The 27,024-nt window shown below is 36.6% G+C and overlaps 1 protein-coding gene across 1 annotated transcript in view; it reads left to right on the forward strand.

Moving 5' to 3' along the window:
- tmem108 (transmembrane protein 108) overlaps window positions 1–27,024 on the forward strand; it is a 64,791-nt gene that overhangs the window by 20,472 nt on the left and 17,295 nt on the right. Inside the window, exon 2 of the mRNA XM_038300633.1 lies at window positions 12,197–12,280. Within this exon, the coding sequence (XP_038156561.1) occupies window positions 12,241–12,280 (40 nt within the window). The 5' untranslated portion in view covers window positions 12,197–12,240. The remainder of the gene's footprint in view (window positions 1–12,196; window positions 12,281–27,024) is intronic.

Below are 27,024 nucleotides of genomic sequence, written 5' to 3' on the forward strand. Positions count from 1 at the left end.
GTCTGGCTCAAAAAATATACTATTAATACAGCTATTAATAAGGAGTGTTGGCCTAGTGGATAAGACAGTGGGCTTGTGCCCTGAAAAGATTGAAAGTGCCTGGTTCGATCCCCACAGCTTTCACTCTGGGTTCCTAAGCAAGACCCTTAACCAAACACTGCTCCCAGGGCGCCGCACAATGGCAGCCCACTGCTCCCCAAGAGGATGGTTCAAATGCAGAGAATGAATTTCCCCATAAGAGAATAAAGTAATTAACATTTTTATTTTTATATATATATATATACATATATATATATATATATATATATATATATATATATATATATATATATATATATATATATATATATATATATATATATATATATATATATATATATATATATATACTGTTTTGGAGCAGTTGGTTTTGTTATAGAGATCAGTTTGCTAAATTGTTTGGTTCATCTTTACTTCACTTGGAATGACTCATCAATAATTAAGCTACTGTTATTTATATTGAAAAAAAAAAAATGTTTAAAAATTGTTGTCAAGTGGGAATTAGTGAGACCCACTAACATTAAAACAGCGGGTACTATTGACAGAAACCACAGACAGGTATAGGGACTACATAATGTATCATTCAAGTAAACCTCGACTGGGACCCATCAGTTTGGTCTGGATATACACTTTAGCATTCATCTCTTATATTTTGGTTCAGACCTTTTTTAATATCAGCTTTAAATGAGAATCAGTAAAACTCAATGGAGTCATTAGGAGAATCAAATAGAAGTCTGACATGTAACAGTCCTCATGAGATGTTTCCTTAATATTATTATTTTTGACTATGTGATTGAAACAGGTAATTTTACCTGAAAGAAATAGCAAACTCAGGCCTTGAGGTTCTTCTAATGATTGATGTTCTGCTAGTAGGGCTGGATGTGATGTTGGTGGTCAGACTGAGACTCTACCAGCCTTCCAGGCTTGCTTATATTCACCTTGGTCACAAAGCATCTTATAGAAAGCAGCCTCCTGCTGCTTGCTTTATTTTAGACCTGTTGTTTTATCCACTTAATATTCACAATCATTTATTGTGGGTCTGGTAGCTGAATTATTTATTTATGAAAGCCCCACGGGCCACTGAACTGCTGGTGGTGCTTCAGATGCCCAGTGAAGAAAAATAAGATTTCTATCAAGATTTGCTCATGCTCTTTTTAAAGAGCTTAACAGCTTTCTTTTTTAAACAAGAAGGCAGCTTCTCTTGTAATTTGGAGCCAAGTGGTTTGCTACTTGTCAATCAGCAAACTACTACTTGTTACAGCAACAATCTGCAGCAGATTGAGGCGTCATCATGGTGAACTCTTGAAACAGTGAGACCAACAGACACGCCATGCTGCATGCTATCAGGGAATGTTGCTGATTTCCATCAAAGGGTAAATAAAACAGCATCAAAGGAAATATGGACGACCTCTGAGACTGCATGTCCCCCTGGGTCGCTGAGCAAGGGCAGGGTCGTTTAAAATTTGAAATGAAGCTGAACTCCCTGTGATCACATCAAGCTGAGGCTTTAATTAATTCACCACTGTTGAGCTAGATGTTTGCATTCACAAAAGGAGTACAGGAATACAAAGGGTTTTTCAAAATATTTGCACATGTTAAATTTATTGAGTCTAACTTTTAAAACCACTTATGATGCATTTACAGGTACTTGTCACTACCAGCTTTGCGCACATTGTGACTGAAAGTTGCTGCCCATTGTTCTTTTCCAATCATTTCAAGATGGAGAGCATCTGTGAACACCAATTTTTAAAGCGCTGCCACAGATTCTTATGTGAATTTAGTTTTGGACCTTTAATAATTAGGATGCTTTGTTCTATACGATTGCACTTTCGCTCTGGCTGTTAAGAAAAGGCCTTTCTACATGCCATCACAGCCCTTATCTGTCAACAGATTTTTTTCACCTGATTTTCAAAACTGAATAAATGCTGTCCTTGTCTGTTCGTTTAGTGTTTACCTTTACATTCCTTAGAGTCATCTTTGTGCTTGTTCATTCTAATTAAACATACAGGACCTTTTGGTGCATATTTTGGTGGTGATATTTGTTTCTTCTTTTACATTATGAATAGAGAAAGGTATCAAATTTATAGATAAAGAAATATGTTTTCCCGGGTATAATTTACCAGTCTTTTGGAATATAGTGTTGAAAAGGCAAGTAGTAATGACTAGAAAATTAACTACGGTATTTTTGTTGTACCAATGGTGCCATTTTGTTATGGTAATTTTATGCATATATTGCAAAAAACATTGCAAAAAAATTTCAAAAAAACATCCCTCATTGTTACCTACAAATACCATACTTTACGCACTATAAGGCGCACTTAGAATCCTTTAATCTTTTCAAAAACTGACAAGATGCCTTAGAATCATTAACATTATAAATGGATTAATTCTGGTTGTGCATACTGACCTCAAAACGATTTAGAGTTGTTGTAAACTACAGAACCAAAGGGCTTGCAGCATTACAACTACTGTAGTCAGAAGCATGGTGGAGTAATACAGTACATGCTGTTCTTCATAACATTACAGTTTCTCTATTAGAACACCGAAATTCCACCTTAAGAGAGAAAAGCTTACGACGCAATTTTCAAACTCAAAACAATCAGTCACTCAGTAGAAGATGGGAATAGAGCAGCAGCAAGAGAATGAAACATTAATGCATAAATGGTATGGAAGCTAGAAGATGACCGGAGTTTTATAGTCCAGTGCGCCTTATAAATGAAAAAGTTTTAAAAACTGACCATTTAATGACAGTGGTATATAAAGAGGTGGATTATGTATTTTAGAGCAAATTCAATCAGATGCTATATGGTGCAGGGCCTAAAGAGCTCCAGAGTTGTGGGTTGCTGATCCTTGGTTTAGGAGTACAGCCATGTTTTGGTAGAATTACCGCTGTGCAGTGCTCTTTCATCTGGTAAATGATAGACTTGAACATCATAAGCAGAACTTTTCAAACTTTGTTGTTCTAATCAACTGCACTTTAATCCTGTGTTTGGGTTTCCTCTGTCTTTATTATGTTGTTTGTTCTCAAATGCTCTCTTAGAAACCTCTGAGGCATTCACAGTAAAACTATACTGATGTCTGATAAAAAAGTGACAGGGCTGCAGTGCAAAGAATGAATACAAATGGACCTCAGACTGAAAACAATCATTTTCTTGCTTTCTGTGTCTTCCCAGTTGTGCTCTACACCTGTATTTTTATCATTTCCCCACTGCTTATTATCGGCAGCAAATTGGATCTATGAGAGCTGCATGTTTGCAGAGAACTGGTGGGGTAAGCACTGAGTTAAGGACTTGTTGAGGGTCCAGTTATCAGTGGACCGTGTGAACACTTCACTGTGTTTCACACCATCATCGCTGACTCCCATACTCCCCTTTCTCCTTCCCCTTCTCTGCTGTTGTGGAACAACTCCCCGGCGAGTGACCACCCTGCTACCCCCCGCCTCCTCCTCCTCATGAACAGAATTGAGGGAAGTCCAAAATTAAAGCATTGTTTTCCCTTCAAGCGTTGGTTGCAGAGCAAGCGAGTGACAGCGTTATTTCATTTTGCCATCTCGGCTGACCTTGCTACTGGCCTCTAGTCCCCTGCCACCTCCACCACCCCCCGCCCAGCCTCCAGACACATTATTCAGAGCAGCAGCCCATGAGCTAAAGGACCAAGACAAGAAAACAAGCAAACTGTGAGTGGATTTCCTTATTTAGTTTGATTTGTGTGAGGATTTCTAAGCCTCTTCTTTTTTCCTCCCTATCTGTCAGGGGCCTGAAACGCCTGTTTGAATGAATGTGAATTTACAGTAGCGTACCATTAAGGTTGCTATGGTGAGAGCTGCCGTCTGTGAGCACGTCAGTTGCCATGCAAGCTTTTACCCCCACTTGGAATTGGAGAAAAAGGCAGCATTTGAAAGGTGCATCAGGAAATATTTTGTTAGCGTCTGTTTGATTTCTGTAGGGCTGTTTTTGGTTGTTTTCAGTCACATTCCCTTGCTTATTAGGGATGACAGTGTTTCTGGGTTGTTATTTATGGACACACATTGTTCTCTTTTGTCTCAATTTGTTTACAAGAAGCTTTAGCACTCCATGGTTACTAATAAGTTTATTTTTCCCACCCATTGTATGTCTCTCCTTTATCATTTTCACCAAAACAATCTTTGTAGCCAAAGATCAAAAAAGCCCTATTTTTGCTGCATTCATAAGCCCCAGTCATATTATTGCATGCATTTATTTTATGCATTTAATCACATAAACAAAGTAATCACAGATAAGCCAGATTCCGCCAGTGGAGGACTTCACCTCTCATACATCACGCACAACAGACAGGTGCACCACTGCAACAGAAATGGCACATCTCTGTCACCTGCTGTAATGTTGCATAGATATTTTGATCACTTCATTTTGCTGGTTGCTTGAAACTGACAGCTTATTTAGCATTTCCTATCATTTTCCATTATCTAAGCACTTGGGGGTAGTCATGAAGGTTTGAAGTCCGTTCTCAGAAAGAAAAAGGGTAAAAATAAAATAAAAAATAAGATGGCATTGTAAATTAAGTACTCCAGATTGCTTGACAGTACAAAAATGAAAGCTTCTGTTTGCAATCTACAGTTCAATGTAACTTGCAGATCTTAAATACATCAGCTTACATGGAAATAAAGAAAGCTATGTGACACCATATTTAACCTCCACAACACAAGAAATCAAGCAGGATGCAAATGGTCAGATGATCTGAAAAAAGTCCCCTTGTTTGCATCCAATTGGGATTGAAGCATAGATTGTGTGGCAGAACAGCTAATTGTGTTCTTTTATTAAAAAAAACTGCTTTTACATTATCCACCAGGCTGAGTTACTATTTGTGATAGTGCTTATAAAAAACGACCAAAAACGAAAAACAAAAAATTAAGTATATGCTCTTCATTGTCTTTTTATCAATTTGATTTAGTAAGGCAATGATAAATTAAAAAGGGAACTTCTCTTCTATTTCAAATTTTGTTACGAAACATAATTAGAAAAAAAGTTGTTTCTTGTTTTTTTTTTATTATTGAAAAACAAATGATTTATAGATTTACAAAATATAATGAAAACCTTGTTTAAATAAAAGAATGAATAAATGCAGCCACCACAAATAATGCTGAACGGTTTATAACTAATTGAGGTCATGGACTGAATTTTTATATGGTTTGCCAATGTAATTTTTCAATTTCATATAGAGGGAAGTGAGATGTAAAGCAATTTTGAGCCATAAATGAAACACACCTAAAAAAAACTGTGCATGCCGCTTTGTCCTGCATCTCTCACTACCAATAATCAATCTCTCATCGACAATGATCGTCTGTAATGAGCACCCTTATTGTCCCATATTAGTCTACAGTTTAGATCTGGTCACCCTAGTGGTCTCATTTAAAGGCCACAACCTCACAACACTTAAATTAGACTAACAGGGCTCGAGCCAGGCTGATTTATCATCAGGCTTTTTGCGTCACTGTTGTTATCTTTATAGTATTCTGGCTGCATAGTGAACAATGTAAAATTAACAAAATGCATAGAAACATTTTAAGGGTTTAAAGAATTACGACAAACACACACTCTTCAAACATGTGCATTATATATTAGGTGCTTTGCTCATACTTAAGTTGAAATGTCCTCATGTTTGGTGATTACAAGGAAGATGATAAAGTGAGAGAAATAGCTGATGATTTGATAAACCTTGTTTTTTTTGTTTTTGTTTTTTTTTATATTCAGCAATTGGCAACCTTCCAGTAGATTTGGAGGTCATGGAAAACAAGAGGAGGTCTTAGTCTTGGCTGGTGTGGATTAAAGATAGTACACAAGACAGTACACATGTTGTGTATTGACAGTATCTGCCAGCAATTGTACAGCTTACAGATAACTGTAATGGAGATTAAACAGAGATCATAGATACAGTTCTGACCGGAAAGCTCAACCCACTGGGTTCAGGTTTATCGCCTTCCCTTCCCAATCTATTTCAGGGCAATTTGGTCCATGAGTCTGAGGAGAAAATTATGTGTGCAGAATAAAGCCCTCCCCTCCATGAAAAGGCTTATTAAAAAGAAAACAATTTCAGGTGAAATACAATGATTGACTTCAGATGGGATCGTTTGCAATACTCCCCTTTAAAGACTTTTGATTGAACTTATTTCTTTTTTGTCTCAACTGACAAATGGGTCGTTCGCACAAGACCGGAACCAGAAGTGAGTGATTTAGAAATGCAGCATGTTGATAATAGATTTTTACATGGAATCAGCACAGCCAGCAGCATTACTGACGCAATTATTTGTTTTATTTTATTATACTTTTTTTAAATTTGTTTTTACATCTTTATTTTTTGTGAGCTATGGCTTTGTTAATTGCTGGGAAAGATTCGTCTTTGAAAAGGTATAAAGATATCCGTTATAGTTATCGATTCACATTAAGTGGACATTTGTGTCATGATGCTTTTAAGAGATCTGACCCAAATGCATAAAACCACTCAGAGACCTGGTGAACCGAAACTGGTCCGTAGCAAATTTGATTGAGTTCTTGAAAACAGTGAAAGCGGGACTCACGTAGTAGGGGGTTCGTCTCATGTCCTTGAATCCAGTTGGTATGGGTTTATCCGAAGAAGGGGGAACTCGTTGGAGGGCGGACAGGTTGGTTGGGGTTGGACCCTGAGGAGCAATGGAGCGGACTGCCACTTGGATTTCCACAGGAACTTGAACGGGACATGTGGAGGTTTTTCCCCTGCTCAGTGTGAACACAAATAATCCTTGCAGGGGGAGAAAAACAACAACGTTCAAGTCAGTTAGTGTACGAAGGCTCCGGTTAGACTCAGCTAATCTCACATGGCTAGAGTACCCAAAACTGGCAAACACACTGGCCCCGAGGTAGTGACAGTCCACTGCTTAAATACTCCTCCAGTAATGAACCAACGAGCCGCAGGTGTGCAGGAGGACCAATGAGGACAGGGCACCACCTGGTGGTGGAGAAAAGGAAACACAAAAACAGACCACACAAACTGGATTCTTGACAATTTGCAAAATGCAGTGTAAATTAACAATGTTTTATATCTATTATAAGTGCTTAAATGTTCAATATTATTAGTCTTACACTTGCCAATGGTCTTCATGTATTGTTTAAAAAAACTAAAATGAAAAATGAATGTAAATTTAACATGAACATTTGAAAACAATGCAGCAGCTATGTGCATTTAGATGTAAAAGTTTAACATTAATTTTCATCTTACCTTCGTCTACATGGATAAAGCTACATCCACTTTTTTTAAGATTTGAAAACATCCTTACAGTGAATAATGTCATAATAGCAAATCTATGCCTTATTAGAAGGCTTTTGTTTTCTCTGTATATCATTCAGCTGCACTCGTCCATGCTTGATGCTTAATTGCAGTTTACTCAGACTCACTTCTGATTATGGGTAAGCAAAGGAAACTTTGCTTGTCTGTACACTCTTGAACCTAAGAATACTAATACCATAGTGTTAATTTTAACTGGAGTGCTTCATCAGAAAGCTGTGACTTGGCTTTTTATACAATCACAATGCCGCTATTGTGCAGCAGCTCACTGCACATGACATCTTGTGGGGAACTTTTTATAGTCATAAATGATTTAGAGTTGAACAGTTGATCAATCCATGAGCAGGAAAAGTTCATTATTTTAGATTAGATTTTGTCTACCAACCTGCAGCTGACCAGTTTCTCAACCTTATAATTCATTTACAATAAGTACTGAAGCCTGATTAATAAAGGTGTTTTTCTTTTGTTCTATTTATGAGGTTTGCATTTAGTAAAAAGAAATACATTAACAAAAAAATCAAAAGATAATCAGTTGTAAAGTTTATAAATTATTTCCTGGAATGTCTAACCATAAGCAGATGTTTATGAAATGTGTAAAGCTGGGATAGTAGAAGAGGTAAAGATGATCACTGGAATGCTTTTTTTTCCTTTACACTTCTGGTTCATTAAAAATGACAATATCATTAACAGCTGCTGTTGATAAGTGGAGTTAAATTAGTGACCAGCAGAAGGTAATGCAGCTGATCTAATTAAGGAAATTACCAATTTTCATTAATAAAATGTTCTTTCCATTCTTGTTTTCCCTTTTCTACCTTCATCCTATGACCTGCATCATATCATAGTTTATGTCATATGCCATTCCATAGGCTAAGAAAAAAAACATACATTTCACATCTAGTTTTAATTGAAAGTAAAAAAAAGAGTATAATTTAAAAATGCATATATAAATAATTATCCTCAAAGATTAAAATACTAGAAAGCAATTTTGCACCAAAGAAAGAAAAAAAAAGAACTATGACTGCATTTTGAGGTATTGTGTTTAGTACTTATGGCACATGGTTCTCTATATACATTAGTTTGGTTCTTTTGATTTTCAGTTTAAATTAGGGATGCACGATATAATCGGCCCCCTATCGGTATCGGCCTGTATCGGCCTTAAAACTGAATATCGACATCGGCCACCCCAACGATATTTAACCCGATATTTGATCAGCTTCTGAGTTTCTAAAGTCTAAAATTAAAAAATACTACTACTTCTTCCTCAAAAACTTCTTTTTTTAAAGACTTAAAAACTTCTAAATACGAGGGAAAAAATATTGATACATTAAAATATCACAATATCTTCATATGCTGATATATTGCCATTTAAAAACACCATATCAGTCTCTTTTACTAATGAAATATTGCTATATGTCATCATTATGCTACCAAATTCCCCTGAAAATCCACGAAATTTTGCCATATTTTTATATGTTGATATATTGACGCGGTATGGATCTATTTTACTAACAAAATCTCACAAGAATTTGCAAAATATCACGAGAGTTTGTAACAGAACAATGAAATTTTACGAGATTTTGAAAATAAAATAGATCGATACCGCGTTTTTAAAGATCAATTTGATATCAGCATATGAAAATATATTTCAGTATATTATTTTTCAAAGTGTCAGAAATGGATAAGAAAACTGCTATTTTTTCAACGACTACTTATTTTTGTTCAGCTTTAACATCGGTATCGGTTATCGGCTACGTGAGTTTTAAAATATCGGCATATCGGATATCGGCCAAAATCCCAATATCGTGCATCCCTAGTTTAAATGGCATTTTTAGTGGAATGCAATTACCAGGAATAGTATTATTCTAAGTAAAAGGGGTCTGTTATCTCCTGGTAGCACATGTCTTTGTGTTGTGCTGCTTGTTTTTTTATAAAATCCAGTTTGGTGATGTTTTTTTTTTCACTTTGCTTCCTTGTGTTTGATGTTGGTAGGTGCCTGCCTTCACAGTTATTGCTCCAAATATTTTCAGCCATTATAAGGTTGCCCCAATGACAGCTCTGTAAACAGAGTGACTCAGACGTCGTGATGTTGTTGCCTTGTTGCATTTATAAAAAGGAATATCTTCATGAAAGTATCCACTCTGAGCTTTGTCATCTGTCCTCACCCGTCAACTACAGACAGAAGAGCTGGCTGCTGCCTGAACCGTCATTCTACTGCTGCTGTGAAATTCAATTTCTCATTCCCTTTTAATATATATTTCTGTAACACCCTATTGTTTTAGACTAGGCTTCTGTCTTATAATTGAAATAATAGCACTGGCCTTAAATGAGGGAATCTTAGCCTTTCAGTGTTTGAGATGCTGCTCTGAGATCTTTTATGATTCCCTGGATGACTTGTGGATGGCCTCTTGGACTAATATTGGTGGGTTGGCTAATCCTGGAAAGGTTTAACCACTGCTGTGTGTTTTATCCTTTTATTGATGATGAACTTGATATTTTGTTTGAATTCCAAAGTATATATAATGGTCTGGGAAACTTACTGAACAATACTTTTTAATGGTTTTGTTTCTTATCTGTTGTTCACTGAGATCAAGAAACGCTGCTTAAATAATATATTTTAGCTTACTTCTTGTTGTCAAGTGTTTTTATTAAAGATTCTCTTTTATTCTATAGATTATTTGTAAAATCATTATCAGAAAACAGTTTTTGCATTACTTTGTTTTGTTTTGTTTTTTTTAAATAATACATTTGTGAGGGTTTGAATACTTTTTCACTGCACTGTTAACGATTTAAGATACTATTTCAATGATAATTTTCATGAACATTAAAATCCTTCCTCAGTGATATATGTTTTTTTTTTATATTTTCATTTAGAGTTTAGAATTACATTTTGACTAACTTATATAGAAAAAGTAGCTTCATAAAAACTGGTCTTCTGTATCTAATCACTTTGTTTTCCTTTTAAATAGCTAAACTTGATTTTGATATTTCATAGTAAATCTTCCAGTTGCTTGTTGGTTAACATTTAAATGTTTTGTCCTGATAATGAGCAAGTGAATAGGTCTGTTAATACTTTCAGACATATGGATTTAGTATATTTTAAAAAGCTATTGGTGTGAGAAGTGTTTTGTGCAGGATCATTTCCCTCAAAGAATGAAACTTATAAGCCTCACAAACTGCAAGCGTCTCCAATGTAAAGAGTGAAATGAGGCGAGTGAGTAGGTTTTAATTTAGCAGAAAGCAATGTGAGTCATTCTCTAACAGAATACCACTCATTACTTGCTGAAAAGAATTTACTGCTTTGGTTAAGGAGGGCTTTCATTATTATGCATACTCCTTAAACACTTCTGGATTTTGCCACTTTACAACCAGATACATGAATGTATCTATTGGAATCGTACATAAAGACGAACTCAAATTGTTATACAAATATTATTCTATCAAATAAAAAGCTGAAAAAATGCAGTGTGCAAAAATATTCAATACTTTGGGAAGCCATATATTACTGCAATTACAGCTGCAAGTATCTGTCAGCTTTGCATCAGTGTATATGTTTATACTATCCAAGGGCTGACATTTTTGCACATTCCTTCTTGCAAAAAAAAGCTCAAGCTCAGTCAGATTAAATGGAGAGTGTTAATTAACAGCAGTGTTCAGACACTGCTACATATTCTGCTTGGGTTTAGGTTTTTACTTTCACTGGCCCATTATAACACACGTTAACTATTCCATTGTAGCCTAGGCTTTATGTTTAGGGTGGTCATCTTGCTGGATGGTGAACCTTCAGCCCATGTCTCAAGTAGAATAGAATTCAACGTTATTGTCATTACATTGTCATAAGTAAAAAACAACAAAATTCACTCTCTGCATTTAACCCATCCCCTTGGGGACTAGTGGGCTGCCATTGTGCGGCGCCCGGGGAGCAGTGTGGGGTTAAGGGTTTTGCTCAGGGAGCCAGAGTGGCAGTCTGTGGGAGTGGGGCTTGAACTCAGAACCTCTGGGACCTCCCTAGTGGTGGCCTAGTGGGGGCCACCAACAAAATGTTGGATTCTTTTGAAGACTCCCAACAGGTTTTCTTCCTGTATTTGTCTCCATCTATTCTCCGATCAACTTTGACCATCTTTCCTGTCCCTGCTGAAGAGAAGCACGCCCAGAGCATGACGCTGCCAACACCTTATTTGACAGTGTACAATGATGTACAGTGTTAGTTTTCTGCACCTATAGCATTTGGTCTTGTCTGACCAAACACTGTGTTCTATATGTTTGCCATTCCTCTAACATGGCTTGGGGACACAGCAAAGCCTGACTTCTTATGGTTTCCTTTTAACAATGGATTTCTTCCTGCCACTCCATAAAGACCACATTTGTGACTAAAAATTGTCCTGACCTGTCTAGTTTTTCCCTGTTTGCTCCCCAGTCTTCTCTTAACCAACCTCTGAGGTTCTCACCGAGCAGCTGTATTTGTACTAAGATTAAATAAGAGACAGGTGGACTCTGTGACGTCATTAGCTATCATCAGGCAACTTCTATACGTGATGGACTGCAAGAAGAGAAAAGGGGGCTGACACCACATTTTTTTTTTTTTTATTTGTCTCATCAACTATCATTTTCTTTCTGCTTCACAACAGGTTTTCACTTTGTGTTGGTCTTTCACATAAGATTACATTAAAATAAATGTATGTTTGTGGATTTAATATTAACAATCTGGAAAAGTTCAAGGGTATGAATACTTTTGAAAGCCACTCTCGGTGAATTTAACAGCCTTGATAGGTTTGCTCTGTACAACTTTGTCCAAACCTAATCACACAGATGGACGTGATTTTGATAACTAAGGGTTCCGTCTAACATGCTGTTCTTTTACCAGAGAACCATGAGCACTGTGGAGGAGGACCCGGATCACAGGATACCATGAAGACAAGTCTGCAGGTCCTGCGCTGCCAGCTGCTGTGTGAGTAGATGATGGAAATGGGAGTGGGGGGTGGGGGTGGTTGGGGGTCGGGGGGGTCTAGACTATGTCTTCCTATGCAATAATGGCAAGCATTTCAGATAAAGAATTATACCTGTAATTTAATGCCCTTTCTAAGAAGCTTTATGATTATATCTATAAGAAAACCAATTCCTTTTCATTTATGAAATATGACAATGTTAATCTAGAAATATAAACATGCTGATCAGCTTCATCAGTTTGTGATTTTAAAGTAACAATTTTGTAATTAACCCTAATTGTTGGAATCACCCCCTACGGTGGAAAAGAGTGGTGATGGCAAGGTGGGCTTATGCTAACACCCTTCCAGTATTGATATAAAAGCACGAGGATGACCAAGTTCCCCCTTTGCGGAAAGTGCGGCCCTGTGTGCTTTTTTTGGTGAACAGATAGCCAGCATCAAATAAAAAAAATAAGCCTCTTTCAAACTTTTGTCTTTCCACCAGGTTTTAACTGAGGCCTAACACCAGCACATATGTTTTAATATGAAAAAGTCTGATTTCCAGATGATGACTACTTTAAGATATGGATATATTAAGAAGACAAATTATTAAATAAAAGTTAAAATTGTTAAGAAATGTGCTTTGAGTATATTGAGGTGCCATGTGATAAATAAACTAAATTCACAACATAAACAGATTAGGAAGAGCATCAGTCACTCTGTTGAAGCTCCGGCATTTCTCTGTGGAGAGAATAACCGTGGAGAGAAGGTAGCCATCTCTGCAGCAGTCCACCATGCAGCAGGCCTGCATCGTAGAGTGGTCAGATAAAGCTAGTTCTTTATAAAAGGCACATGGCAGCCTGGTGTGTGTGAAAAAAGGCTCCGGGATGACTTTCAGACCACGAGAAATAAAATTCTCTGGTCGAATGTGACAAAGTCTTTGGTGTTAATGATTTGTCATGTTTGGAGGAAGAAAACAACCACATGCAAATACATCCCTACAGTAAAGCATTGTGATGGTTACATCATGTAATGGGTATACGTTTTAGTAGCAGGAACTAGCAGACTGGTCAAGATAGAGGAAACAAAGAGTGCAGCAATGCAGATAGACATCCTGCATAAAACCTTTCTGCAGAATACTCTGGACCTCAGACTGGGTCAATGACCCAAAGCACGAAGCCAAGATCTTAAAGGTGTGATTATCCTGGAGCGGCCAAGCCAGAGTCAAGACTTAAATCCTATTCAACATCTCTGAGATCTCAATATAAATATCCATCCAATCTAATGGAGCATCAGATGTTCTGCAAAGAAGAATGGGCAAAACTGCCTAATGAAATGTATGCTGGGTTTGTAGCATCAAACAAAAAAGATTTGAGCAAAGACTGTAATTTGATTTTTTTTTTTTATTTGAAACCATCTCAAAAACACCTTTCACATTGGCATAATCCCCAAATTGTGAGTCGAATTTGGAAGATATATTTGGAAAAAGGCTGAATAGCATAGCAGGAAAAGGTACAGTGCTGTGAATACTTTCTGGAGTGTCTGTTAATATCTCTTTATCATCCTTTTTAGCTTTTTAGGTAGCTTCACTCTGCATATAGAACTTGAGTTAGAAAATATCAGTATGTAATGAAGGTAAGAGACTTTTCCTTTTTGAATTTAATCACTGAAAGGAATTAAATTTTTTATGAAATTCTGAGATCTGGAGCTGTTAAAGAATAAGCTGCTAAATCTCACCGGACAGCATAAGATAATAAAATATCCTGATTCATAAAAGTACCTCCACAACCCTGTAATTTGAAGACATGGCATGATGTCTAAACTGCTTCATCCCTTCATTGCTTGTCACATCTTTGCTGTTTGAAATGTACAAGCTCAGGGAAGAGATGCTCTGAGCTTTGGCAGGATCCCAGTGTGGAATGTCACATGAATATGGAAGAGGAAGGTCTGACTGAAAGCCACCAGCGCTCCAGGACACTTCTCTAAAATGGCTGGTGATATCTGTATTCTCCCCCCAAATCGCACCTCAGGGCAGAGGAGCCACAGGCAGTTTCTGACAAATCTACCTCAGTCCCTCAGAGGAGATAAACACTGACTGCTGTGGGATGACGCCTTAAGCTGTCATAGCGGTGGAAGAGAAGTCATGTTGGAGAGGAGGAGAAAATGTGGGTTAAAACTGTAGATTCAAAGTTTATATCACAGACATATTTCAGAGAAATCTTATTTTCTGTAAATTCCCTCTTTGAAGTATAATCGCAACTTTCTTTCATGCTTTCTTTTTGAAGTTCAGCGGAGCCCCAGGTTTCCATCGGCACACTTTCATTAGGATTTTATTTTAAGGTTAGATGGAGCCGAAGGGCCAAACTGAGACTTGTGTCTCTGAGCAGTGCGGAGAGATTTGTCTCACTGGAGGAGCCATCTATAGGAGACGAAGAGCTGAAGATATAATGACTAAAGGATCATATAGCATATAATCTGTCAGTATTGCACATTCCTCCACTTTTTAGCCATAAATTAGCCAGACTGGAAAATTTTCATCAGTTTAAGAAATTTGGAAATCTTTTGAAACTGATTTTTTCTTTTTTTTTATTTCTTTTTTTTTTTATATACTCTAATAATCCAAGAGGGAAATTACTTCTCTGCATTTAACACATCCCCTTTGGGAGCAGTGGGCTGCCATTGTGCGGCGCCCGGGGAGCAGTGTGGGGATAAGGGTCTTGCTCAGGGCCTTGCTCAAGCCCTAACCACTAGGCCGCCTCCCACTTTTCTGTTCTATGCAGACCGGGGAGTGTCCAAAGTATACCCCCTGGACTCGTTTACTAGAGTTCAAATATTTGAAAAGGCCACAAATCAGGCTAGGCAGCACAGCTATTATGGGACTTTTTCATTTTTATTCATTGAAATCTACTTATGATGTAAAATGTGTAACACCAAGTATTCTCTTTTCATAACAATTTTTACATTCTCTGTCATTTCACGGTAAATAGGGTAACATGTATCTGCTGATTAATTCACAGGTTTGCTTTTAAACAATATTGTAAACTTAATTAATCTTAATAAAGTTTTTGTTTGAATAGACAGATTCTCCACATCAAATAATCTGCAAACTTGTGGCAAACATGACAAACATTTAAGGTTTAGATCTATAATGATTGACACATCACTTTCCTACAAAAAATAAACTAAATGCTTTACCCCGTAAGTGGCTTAAAGTTAAACATGCGAAACAGTGTGGAATATATTCTTTTTTTACATGACAATGGTAGCCAACATCACAATATGCTTAAACTGCATTAAAAGAGAAACAACAGTGATTATGTGGACCCCAGGAAGACTAGCTGTTTGCCATGGCAACAGCTAATGGGGATCCTTAATAAAATTACAAATTACAAATTATCTATTTTTTATGAGCTTATTTTATGCTTTAGTCATTCAGTAATAGTTTAAGTTATTTAAGCATTATGCTGTTTTTTTATTTCTGAAAATCTGTAGATGCAAGTCAAAAAATTTGGATTAAAGCAGCGAAAGCCTGAAAGGAAAATTGAATCACTGAAAGACCTTCAGATTGCCCTGCAAAAACTATTGATCCAGACCTTTTGAAGCTTTGAAGCTCTTGCCGTATGCAAGGGAAAAGGCTGCATATTTCAACAGTCAATGAGAACCTGTTATATATTCTGGTTTGAATCCTTAGCTCTCTTTAAGGTTTCTATTATCCGTGGACATGTTTGAATTGTTTTAGAGCAGAGAACCATAACTGTGAGCTACTTCAGACTCAGTGTTTTCCCCAGATTCCAGAGAACTTCCTGTTTAATGTCTCCCCTTCCTGTTACATCCATGGCTGCTGTGACAGCAGCTAAATTGTTCCCCAAGTAAACAGAGCAGGGACTCTTTGTTGCTCTTGTTTCTGCATTCTCTCACTGTCTGATTCTAAGATAAACAAGTTCAAAGCTGCTGTAACTTGACAAACAATTTCTGAACCATTCAAACAGGAAGGCATTACCCTGTACTGAAAGCTTAGCCTCTTATCTCTGAGCTCACATCTGTGGAGTCCCCCTCCTCCCTCCCTCCTCCTTCATACTCCACCTGCCGCCCCGCCTATCCAGGCCTCCTCCAGTGTGTCCCAGACGTCCACAGGATGTGCCCTATCTATCTGTGTCCCCCCATGGGACAGAGATCTACCCAGAATAGTAGACATCCACGCCCAGAAGAAAAACCAGAAGAATTTGTCTGTTTGTGCCTTTGCTAAGATGACACCGTCATAGATTTCGTATCAAGATTAACCTCAAAAGCATCTACTTTTATGGGCTTAGCTCTTTACTGTAGTCATCGGAAAAAGAGGAGATAATTATCATATGTAGAATTAGAGCAGTATAGGAAAAAAAACCTTAAAAAGAACAAATTTAATCATTCAAACTGACACCTTTTATAGTCTTGGCACATCTCCGAACAAAAAAAAAAATCCTGAAACTGAATACAGAAACACTTATTGTTTAGATTCTAAGTTAGAAATCTAAAACACAATTTTTTTTTACAGTTTTCTATATAATTCATATTTCGGCAGCCTGTTATACAGTTATGCTCCATTTTTGGTGACCACATCAGTGTAGGATACCAATCTAAACTTGACACTCTTCTTGGTGTTTGTTCACTCCATCACCTGAGTCCCTTGGGTTTTCCCTGACTGTAACCGCTAAAGTTAGAAATATGTGCCAAAAAAAGCACTGGTTTGTATAAACAAAGATGATATTTATATTGTGCATTAACTCCTAAAAATATTGAGTGCTAAAATAGCTGTTGTGGCTCAGTAACTCAACTAGTTACTGTCCAGTACCATACGTTTTTGACAACATCTGAGTGTAATGCATAACTTTTAACAGAAGGAGGCAGTTTTAAGAAGACTTTTCCACTGCAGCTCCTGGTTTATGTACTCAGCTAAAATTACAATGGGTCAATCAAAGGTTTAGTTTCTCTTGAATCTTTGCTTTCCCAACAGTTTCACGACTCTAGAACTCTGTCCAAACGTCCGCCCTAACCCCAACCCAGTCTCATGGGAAAATGTACCCCCACTACGTTGGTCCACACTGCAAAACGTAGTGGAGGTACATTAATGGCCATTTTTTTGTGGTACTGTTACATTTCTTCTGCTTATACGCTTTCTATTGTTTTACGTCCTAGTAACGTGACTTTCAAGATTCCAGCTGGGAGACGGAAAAAAAATATATATATGGCCGACATTCGCTCATTTTTTTGTGGAAAGATTAATAACTTGAGTTTGTTTTTGCATTAAAAGGAGTTTTGATTACATTTCTAGTGAGAAATGTATAGTTTGTTGCCAGAATATTTACTCAGGGAATGTACATATTCACTTGCTTGTTCGTTTCTTGCAAAGATTTTTCAAGATAATGTGAAACTGTAACGTTTTGGTATAAACATGGCCGAGATTTCTCTCACTTTTAGTGGGAAAATCAATAATTTCAATCAGTTTCTGCATTTAAATGGGTTTTGATTACATTTATAGCGAGAAGTGTAGGGTTTATTTACATAATATTTACTTAGTGAACATACATAATCACCCGCTTGCTAGTTTTTGCTACGTTTTTTCGGATCTCGTCAGGATTATGTGAAATTGCAACGTTTTGGCTGCTACCCATCGCCTAGCATTTAGCTGCCGCCCCGATTCAACATTGAATTCTTTGTGATTTAACTCCATCTGACGGATCAAACCCTCGCCACTGCATGCGTTGCGTCTGAGGTTGATTTTCAGATCAATGCATTACGTCGTGGATTACGGCAGAAACTTATGTTGACAAAATGATTATGGGTTAAGCTCGGACGTGTTTTATTTGGAAATCTACCGGATTCTTTGTGCATTTAACTTCCTGTTTGGTGCGATCTCATTGATGGGTTTTGACCAGATTTTGACCAAAGAGGAACTCAAAAAAAAATAAAAAATTTAAATACACAACCAGCATATCTGGAATCAATGACAGAGAGCGACTGGGACCAGAAGTTTATTCATTTCTCCCCATTGATTTCCATTCAAAATGTTTTCGCTCCCACCGGGCTCTAGGGAAGGGGCGTGCATACCGCCACCTACTGTTCATGAGTGTGTAGCAACATTGTTTTACATCTATTAAATTCTATTTTTTAATTTTGTATTCTGAAGATAAATAAATAATGCTTTCCTTAATCTATAAATATCTTTTATATTTCCTTTATTTCCCAAAAATCCTTTAAGACTCCATTCTTGGCCTGTCCTTTCAACTCTTTCTCATCAATAGGTGTTCTACATTTTCTATCTCTCCACATCCTTCACATTTATCATTATTTTTCCTCCCTATTAAGTATAAATTGTCATTTAAATAAGTATGACCTACTCTTAATCTGATCATTATTATTTCTTCCCTTCGGTTTCTCTCATTAATATTTCTATTTAATACTGACTTTTGTACTTTATATAACCTTCTTCCTTTTTTATCTTCATTCCACCTTTTTTGCCATTTTTCAATTTCTTTTTAATAAATGATTTTCCTTCCCCTTTCCCTAAAGGAATTGTAATTGTTATTGTCTCCTCTAAAGCCCTTTTTGCTAATTTGTCTGCCTTTTCATTTCCTTTTACCCCTTCATGTGCTGGAACCCAACAAAACCAAATATCAATGCCACTCCTGTATAATCTAAATAAACTGTGCTGAATTTCTAATACTAAATCTTTCCTGTTATTTCCTTCTCCCTGAATACTTTCTAAAACTGCGTTGGAATCCGTGCATACCACCAACCTGTCTGCTCTGACCTCCTCAACACATTGGAAACTCAGTATAACTGCCACCATCTCTGCTGTGAAAACAGATAGTTGATCTGACATTCTTTTAGAAATGTGTATTTTGAACTCTGGTACATACATTCCTATTCCCACACACCCTTTTAAATTCTTAGAACCATCAGAATATATTTTAAGGTAATTATAATATGAGTTTGCTTGTTGGAATCATTAACTGCTTTAAAAAAAATATTATTATTATTATTACTATGCTTTTCAAAGAATTTAAAAGGTGTGCTGGAATAGGAATATATGTACTAGAGTTCAAAATACACATTTCTAAAAGAATTTCAGATCAACTATTTGTTTTTACAGCAGAGATGGTGGCAGTTATACTGAGTTTCCAATGGGTTGAGGAGGTCAGAGCAGACAGGTTGGTGGTTGCACAGATTCCAAAGCAGTTTTAGAAAGTATTCAGGGAGAAGGAAATAATAGGAAAGATTTAGTATTAGAAATTCAGCACAGTTTATTTAGGTTATACAGGAGTGGCATTGATATTTGGTTTTGTTGGGTTCCAGCACATGAAGGGGTAAAAGGAAATGAAAAGGCAGACAAATTAGCAAAAAGGGCTTTAGAGGAGACAATAACAATTACAATTCCTTTAGGGAAAGGGGAAGGAAAATCATTTATTAAGAGGAAAGAAATTGAAAAATGGCAAAAAAGGTGGAATGAAGATAAAAAAGGAAGAAGGTTATATAAAGTACAAAAGTCAGTATTAAATAGAAATATTAATGAGAGAAACCGAAGGGAAGAAATAATAATGATCAGATTAAGATTAGGTCATACTTATTTAAATGACAATTTATACTTAATAGGGAGGAAAAATAATGATAAATGTGAAGGATGTGGAGAGATAGAAAATGTAAAACACCTATTGATGAGAAAGAGTTGAAAGGACAGGCCAAGAATGGAGTCTTAAAGGATTTTTGGGAAATAAAGGAAATATAAAAGATATTTATAGATTAAGGAAAGCATTATTTATTTATCTTCAGAATACAAAATTAAAAAATAGAATTTAATAGATGTAAAACAATGTTGCTACACACTCATGAACAGTAGGTGGCGGTATGCACGCCCCTTCCCTAGAGCCCGGTGGGAGCGAAAACATTTTGAATGGAAATCAATGGGGAGAAATTAATAAACTTCTGGTCCCAGTCGCTCTCTGTCATTGATTCCAGATATGCTGGTTGTGTATTTAAATTGTTTTTTTTTTTTTTGAGTTCCTCTTTGGTCAAAATCTGGTCAAAACCCATCAATGAGATCGCACCAAACAGGAAGTTAAATGCACAAAGAATCCGGTAGATTTCCAAATAAAACACGTCCGAGCTTAACCCATGATCATTTTGTCAACATAAGTTTCTGCCGTAATCCACGACGTAATGCATTGATCTGAAAATCAACCTCAGACGCAACGCATGCAGTGGCGAGGGTTTGATCCGTCAGATGGAGTTAAATCACAAAGAATTCAATGTTGAATCGGGGCGGCAGCTAAATGCTAGGCGATGGGTAGCAGCCAAAACGTTGCAATTTCACATAATCCTGACGAGATCCAAAAAACCGTAGCAAAAACTAGCAAGCGGGTGATTATGTATGTTCACTAAGTAAATATTATGTAAATAAACCCTACACTTCTCGCTATAAATGTAATCAAAACCCATTTAAATGCAGAAACTGATTGAAATTATTGATTTTCCCACTAAAAGTGAGAGAAATCTTGGCCATGTTTATACCAAAACGTTACAGTTTCACATTATCTTGAAAAATCTTTGCAAGAAACGAACAAGCAAGTGAATATGTACATTCCCTGAGTAAATATTCTGGCAACAAACTATACATTTCTCACTAGAAATGTAATCAAAACTCTTTTTAATGCAAAAACAAACTCAAGTTATTAATCTTTCCACAAAAAAATTAGCGAATGTCGGCCATCTATATATATTTTTTTCTTCTCCCAGCTGGAATCTTGAAAGTCACACGACTAGGACGTAAAACAATAGAAAGCGTATAGGCAGAAGAAATGTAGCAGTACCACAAAAAAATGGCCATTAATGTACCTCCATTACGTTTTGCAGTGTGGACCAACGTAGTGGGGGTACATTTTCCCATGAGACTGGGTTGCCCTAACCCATAGACCCCTCAATCACTATATAGAGCGGGGACTATAAAGTGGACGTTGTAGTGAACTCAGTTAAATGAGCGTTCTGACAGATGATCTGTACTTTTTGCTCCCTGTTGGTCACGTAACTCTGCCTCCACCGCGCGGTACCTGCACCATCTTTGTTATTAGTCGCCTCTGTCGCTAGGCTGCTGATGCCTTGACAGCAAGTCCCATAATGCTTTGCGAGGAGAGCTCTCACGCAAAGCATTCCAGGATATATATCTTCGTCTAGTGACCATGGATGATAACTACTTTTCAAGGTACATTGTGGGAAATTTCAAGTCTCTTCTTTTTCATCCACTAGACGCTCGGACACTCATTTAAAATGGCATAACCACTATATAGTACCATATATAGTGCTTAGGGCAGACATTTGAACATAGCCTAGATGAAATAGATTGTGGCCACTATAGTTGCTAGAACTGTAACTGGCCGTACCAGTCTAATAATAAAGTTGAGAGAAGAGAATCACTTTTACACCCGACTTCTTTCAGCCTACGCCAACAAAAAAACTCCTTTCCAAGATCGACTCCCCTTTTTCCTCAGGCACATTCCCTTTCTCGTTTTCTCTTTTTAGCCTCCTCAGAAGGTGTAAACTTTTTCCTTGCCTCAGCGATGACCAGTAGTCGAGCAGGCGCCCAAATTCTGGAGCAAAAGCATAAGCTCCATGACTATGTGAGAGCCTGTGGCCATAAAGCGATAGATTCTTTCAGGTCACATGACCTGGCCAATGAAGGTGCGTCTTCTCCCAACTTGCATAGTCTGTATTTGAAGAGGGGAGCCCAGCTAGTAGTATTGACAGTGTAAAGCACTATATATTTGCCTGAGGAATCATTTTTAAATAAGTCAAATGCATCAATACTTTAAGTCACATAGTTTGCGGTGTGTCCTTGGTCCTACATTTTATGCTGCATTTTATTCACCTCGAAACCTGAAACTGGGATGTCGAAGTGAGGAAATTTTGAAGGTGATACTGCTCTAGTCTACTGCTCTACCTCATCCTTGCCTGCATATGGTCGCTTTGCCCTCTGTTACAATAATGACAATAAAACTGTTATGAGGAGGATTTTGTGTATAAAACGTCATAAAATTATAGATAGATAGATAGATAGATAGATAGATAGATAGACAGACAGACAGACAGACAGACAGACAGACAGACAGACAGACAGACAGACAGACAGACAGATAGAATCTATCTGATCTATCTATCTATGATATACATTATTCAGTATAAAATTACTTTGGTACGTTTCATAGCTAGCGTTAGTGGACATAATGTTATAAATTACAGATCAGTGTTAGTGGATCCAGTGAAGTCAGCCAAGGTCATTTTGGCTGTCCAAGTGCAATAACTCAATATAAACAGCAGTTGGCCAACAGCTCTTTAGTCGCCCTCCTGATAAAAGGTTTTATCCGTCTTAAGCTGATGGATCTGATCTGTTTCTGTGTCTCACCTTGACTGCTTCCTCAACGCTTTGAATTACAGAATCTCTCCACTTTCAACAAAGCCCCACATTTAAGATCTACTTTGATTCGAGTCCGTTAGCTTTTATTCCATAAAAGCGTGTTATGGATTCATATGCTCAGGAATACATAGAGGTAGTGTGCTGGTATGAAGTGACATTGGCTCATTGGTATTCTGATTTGCACAGTAGATATTCATCTCCTTTTGCCTCTGAGGGTTTAAGGGGTATCCCACCGAGGTTGCTTTATCACTGTGAAGTGAACATGATCAACATAAATGAAACTAAATATGGTCTATGGAGAATGGAATTAGTGGTGGTGAGGAAAGTGAGTGGTGTTATGACAGACTATAGAGGGCCGATGAAAACAGCTCTACGCTGGCTTCTTGTGGTGAAGGATAGAAAAGGGAAGCATTCACGAGGATTATTGACATGCATGATTTTAACATAGTTAAACGTTTTTAAAAAGTTGATTTTGTAACATATAGGCACTTTAAAAAGGGGAGATACCAAATAATACAAATGATGAACGGATATTCTTTTCTTGTATTATAGCTGAAATGTTGATAGAACTCCATAAAATACCTTAAGAGGTGAATTTCTTTTTTTTTCCCTTTTGTAAAAAAACAGAAAATATTTCTCTGAATATCATGAAAGAGCAAAAGGATTGTCAGTCATTTCAATTCAAAGTGAAATGTTGACATGTCAGCTTGGCCAGGTTCTGAGTGGATCTAGATTTTCTCTCCTCCACATATAGTAGTTATTTCCTGTCATGCAGCTGAGAGAGGATGACAGAGCAGTAACAGTTCAGGATCAGAGATAAACCGTCACTATTACGATGATGGATGAGTTTCTAGTGCCTATTTTTGGCTCCTTGTGGAGCGCATCCAGTTTGAGTGAGCCGCTGCCAGTTGGTCTCTGATGAAGCTGCAAAACCATTCCCAGTACTCACTTCACATTCAGACCCTCACCAGATGTAATAGTGCATGAGGTGACCCTTGGAGAAAAAGATAAATATCCCAGTCAGGTAGCTTGCACATACCAGTTCATGCACGTAATGGAAAAGAATGATCATTATCGAACAGCTGTTTGGAGTATTTAATCAAAAACTAGGAGTGGAAACGTGAGTTCAGTGAGTAAATGTAATGCTTACTGTTCAAATAGTGTGAATTTAGATCCGGTGACCTCCACTGTGGACCGTTGTCACTGAGTAATGTTGAATGATTGGTAGGACAAAGCCTTTCTTTGGATCAGCGGTTGTGATCCTGCTTTACACCATGATTTATTGATGAAAGCATCCATGGACGACTTCAACAAGCAACGCAAGCCTTGTATGCATTCAGAATAAACCGATTCATTAGGTTTGTAGCATGAATTCTTTTGCACTTCATTTATTCATGGGCTTGTCTGATTCCCAACAAGTTAGTGAGGGTAAGTTTTGCTAAAAATTAGGTTTGAGTTTTAATTTCCTGTAATGTTTTTAAATGATCTGCTGGGTGTGAAAGCGCTAGCATGAGATCTAGTTAGCAGTTAAATATTTAGATCGAATAAATAAAGGATTTCTAGAAATGACAAAGAGGCAATATCAAGTTAGTGTTATTCTTCTTTGTCCTTGTATTTTTGTGGGTTTTGTAAGAAAACTTACAATTTTTATTAATTTGAGAATGGGTAATATGGCCAATTCTTATATCACAATAAATTTTTTTATTTTGATATAGATATATTTAAACCAAATAAAAGTCTTAAAAACACTGCCAAGAATGTCTACAACAGATGCCTGTGCAAACGTAAATAAAATAATTTTAACAAGTAATATAAAACTCCTTCCACATGACATTTGAGAGATATTTGCTTTGTAAAAACAGAACCGCATAAAATTATTTAAAACCTGTAACATACAGGTAAGTCAGTGACAAATGCTGTAATAGCAGACTGTATTGTATATTGTGGAGTGATCTGTTACAACTTTTTCATTTCTGATACAATACCAATATTGAAGTTTGAGTATTGACCGATATAGATACTTACCGGTCACAATATCAGAATGAATCCTATATATATATATATGATTAAAAAATGCTTGATCAAGTGATATTTCTTACAGAGAAAATAGTCAACAACAATTGGTATTGTTCAATATGAGAACAACTGATACATTTTTATTGGACCAAACTTTAAGCAATAGCGAAAAGCAAAGAGTTTCTACGAGTTTTCAAATATCTAAGATTTTAGATGTTGGCTGACATATTCTAATATGCATTTTTATGGCTGATATCAGACCGATCTCCAGTGTCAATATCTAATTCAGAAAACATCACTGATATTGAATTAGATTATGTGATATATGTTGATATAGAAAAATATGGTCCGCCCCTTTGATTATCAGATGTTTTTTAGTGACCAGCATAAATATAATAATGTGTGTCCTACATTCTCTCTTTCACATCCTCTGTTTGTTGGATCAAACCTTTTCTCTGATTTCATTTATCCTTAGCCACACAGCTTGTTCTGTTTCTCTTTGCAACACCTCTGGCCTTTTTTACACAGTTTGCTACCCTGTCTGACCTGATATCTCGGTGTGTTCTTTGTGCCTCTGCACAATAGTGAATGTTCACGAAGCTCACAATGCTTTCCGGGTATTTCAGTCTAGTTAATTCATGTCTGTGGAGGCAGTACCTGGCTTGCTGTCTATTCATCTTGGTTCAAAACTCACAGCTGCCTGCTGAAAGACTTTATACTAACATTTACATATGCACTCAGAAAGCTGCAAGATACGTCAGTCTTTACTTACATTATAGATAAAATGAAGTTAAAATACATAGTTTCTCACATTTCCAGCCATTCACATGCTGTCTCATACTGCTGTTAGCTGATCAACTTGTTCTCAGCATTATTCAAAGTGCTATATGTTTTTATCTTTGCATTAATTAATCACTATCATTTTATGTATTTCATAAGGGATTTGCAGAAAAAAAACATTATTTTATCTACGTACTCTATGTGTTAACAAAGACTATTGAGTTTTAAGTTCTTGTCAATCCCACTTATCCTTGCATTGCGAGTCCATCACAGGGCTGTGTCCCATTTTAGTCATGAGTTTGCACAGACAGCACACGTCTTCTACCACTCAAACAACATCTATTGGACAGAGTTCAGGTAGTTATTAATATTTGCTAACTTTAAAAAATGGCTTTTCTTATTTGATTTCTGATATGATCATTAATAAAATACGACTCCACTAAATTGTCTACTCCCAGATGAATAATTTCCATTTGGCCAATGATTTATATAAGGTTTCTAATCAGTAGAACTGTACCAGACTGGTCATTTGTTAAATGGAAATGCTGCAGGATATGTGAAGGTAAATTTTCCTGACTAATAACCTTGACTTAATACAGTCCTGCGTAGAAGTAGGCTATATCAGATAAACATCTTTATATTTTGTCATTTATCATAAAAAATAAATAAAAAAAACATAAAGGTATTTTATTCAATATATCAACATACTGTATTTGGAAGCTTTAAAGTGAATGGAAAATTATAAATTGTTAACTTTCTTTTTCTTCTCATGAATGCAAATCTGAAAAGTCTAAAAAAGTTCCTAAATAAAGTCCACTGCAACTGCATTTACCAACTGTGTATAGGGATGTTAAAACACACATCATGTTTAACATTTTGCTGACTTCTGATACAAGACTGTTGATAAAAGACTTTATTTAGGTGAACCAGAATAAAGGAGACAGGAACCATATGCATATCACATGCTGCTCAACAAAACTATTAAAAGTGTTGGTTTAAATATGAAAAAAGGTATGAATACTTTTGAATACTTGTTTGCCCTATACTTATTTTAAGATCCATATATGTTTTAAAACTTCCCTATTTGTTTTGTTTTGTTTTGCTTTACAATGCTTGTTCAACCCAGTAGTAATATATATTAATAATATAAGAAATCTGACTTGTTTTTATTATTTTTCCCAAAGGATTATGTTAGAAAGCAAAGATGTAGATCTGTCCTGGACAGTTTGGACTTTTTACTTGGTTAATGAAAAACTCCATCCTGATTCTTTATAATTAATGATTCAAAAACAGAGTTTGGGTTGTCATTTGTTTTTGCTCAGATGTCAGATGCTTATTTTGCCATTTTTGATTGTATATTCTATTCAACAGAACAATAGCGTGAAGACTAGGCTTTCTGCAGCACTTTGTTTTTTATTTCACTGAGGCTTTTTATTTACAGATAGAAAAATGTTGTAATGCTGTTAGCAGGGGAACATCGTTTTGGCAAGTGATGGGCTTACATGTGGGTGTCAGCTGTTCACACAG

This window comes from Cyprinodon tularosa, unplaced genomic scaffold (genome assembly GCF_016077235.1).
Source record: "Cyprinodon tularosa strain WSP-4 unplaced genomic scaffold, ASM1607723v1 ctg451, whole genome shotgun sequence".
Lineage (NCBI taxonomy): Eukaryota > Metazoa > Chordata > Actinopteri > Cyprinodontiformes > Cyprinodontidae > Cyprinodon > Cyprinodon tularosa.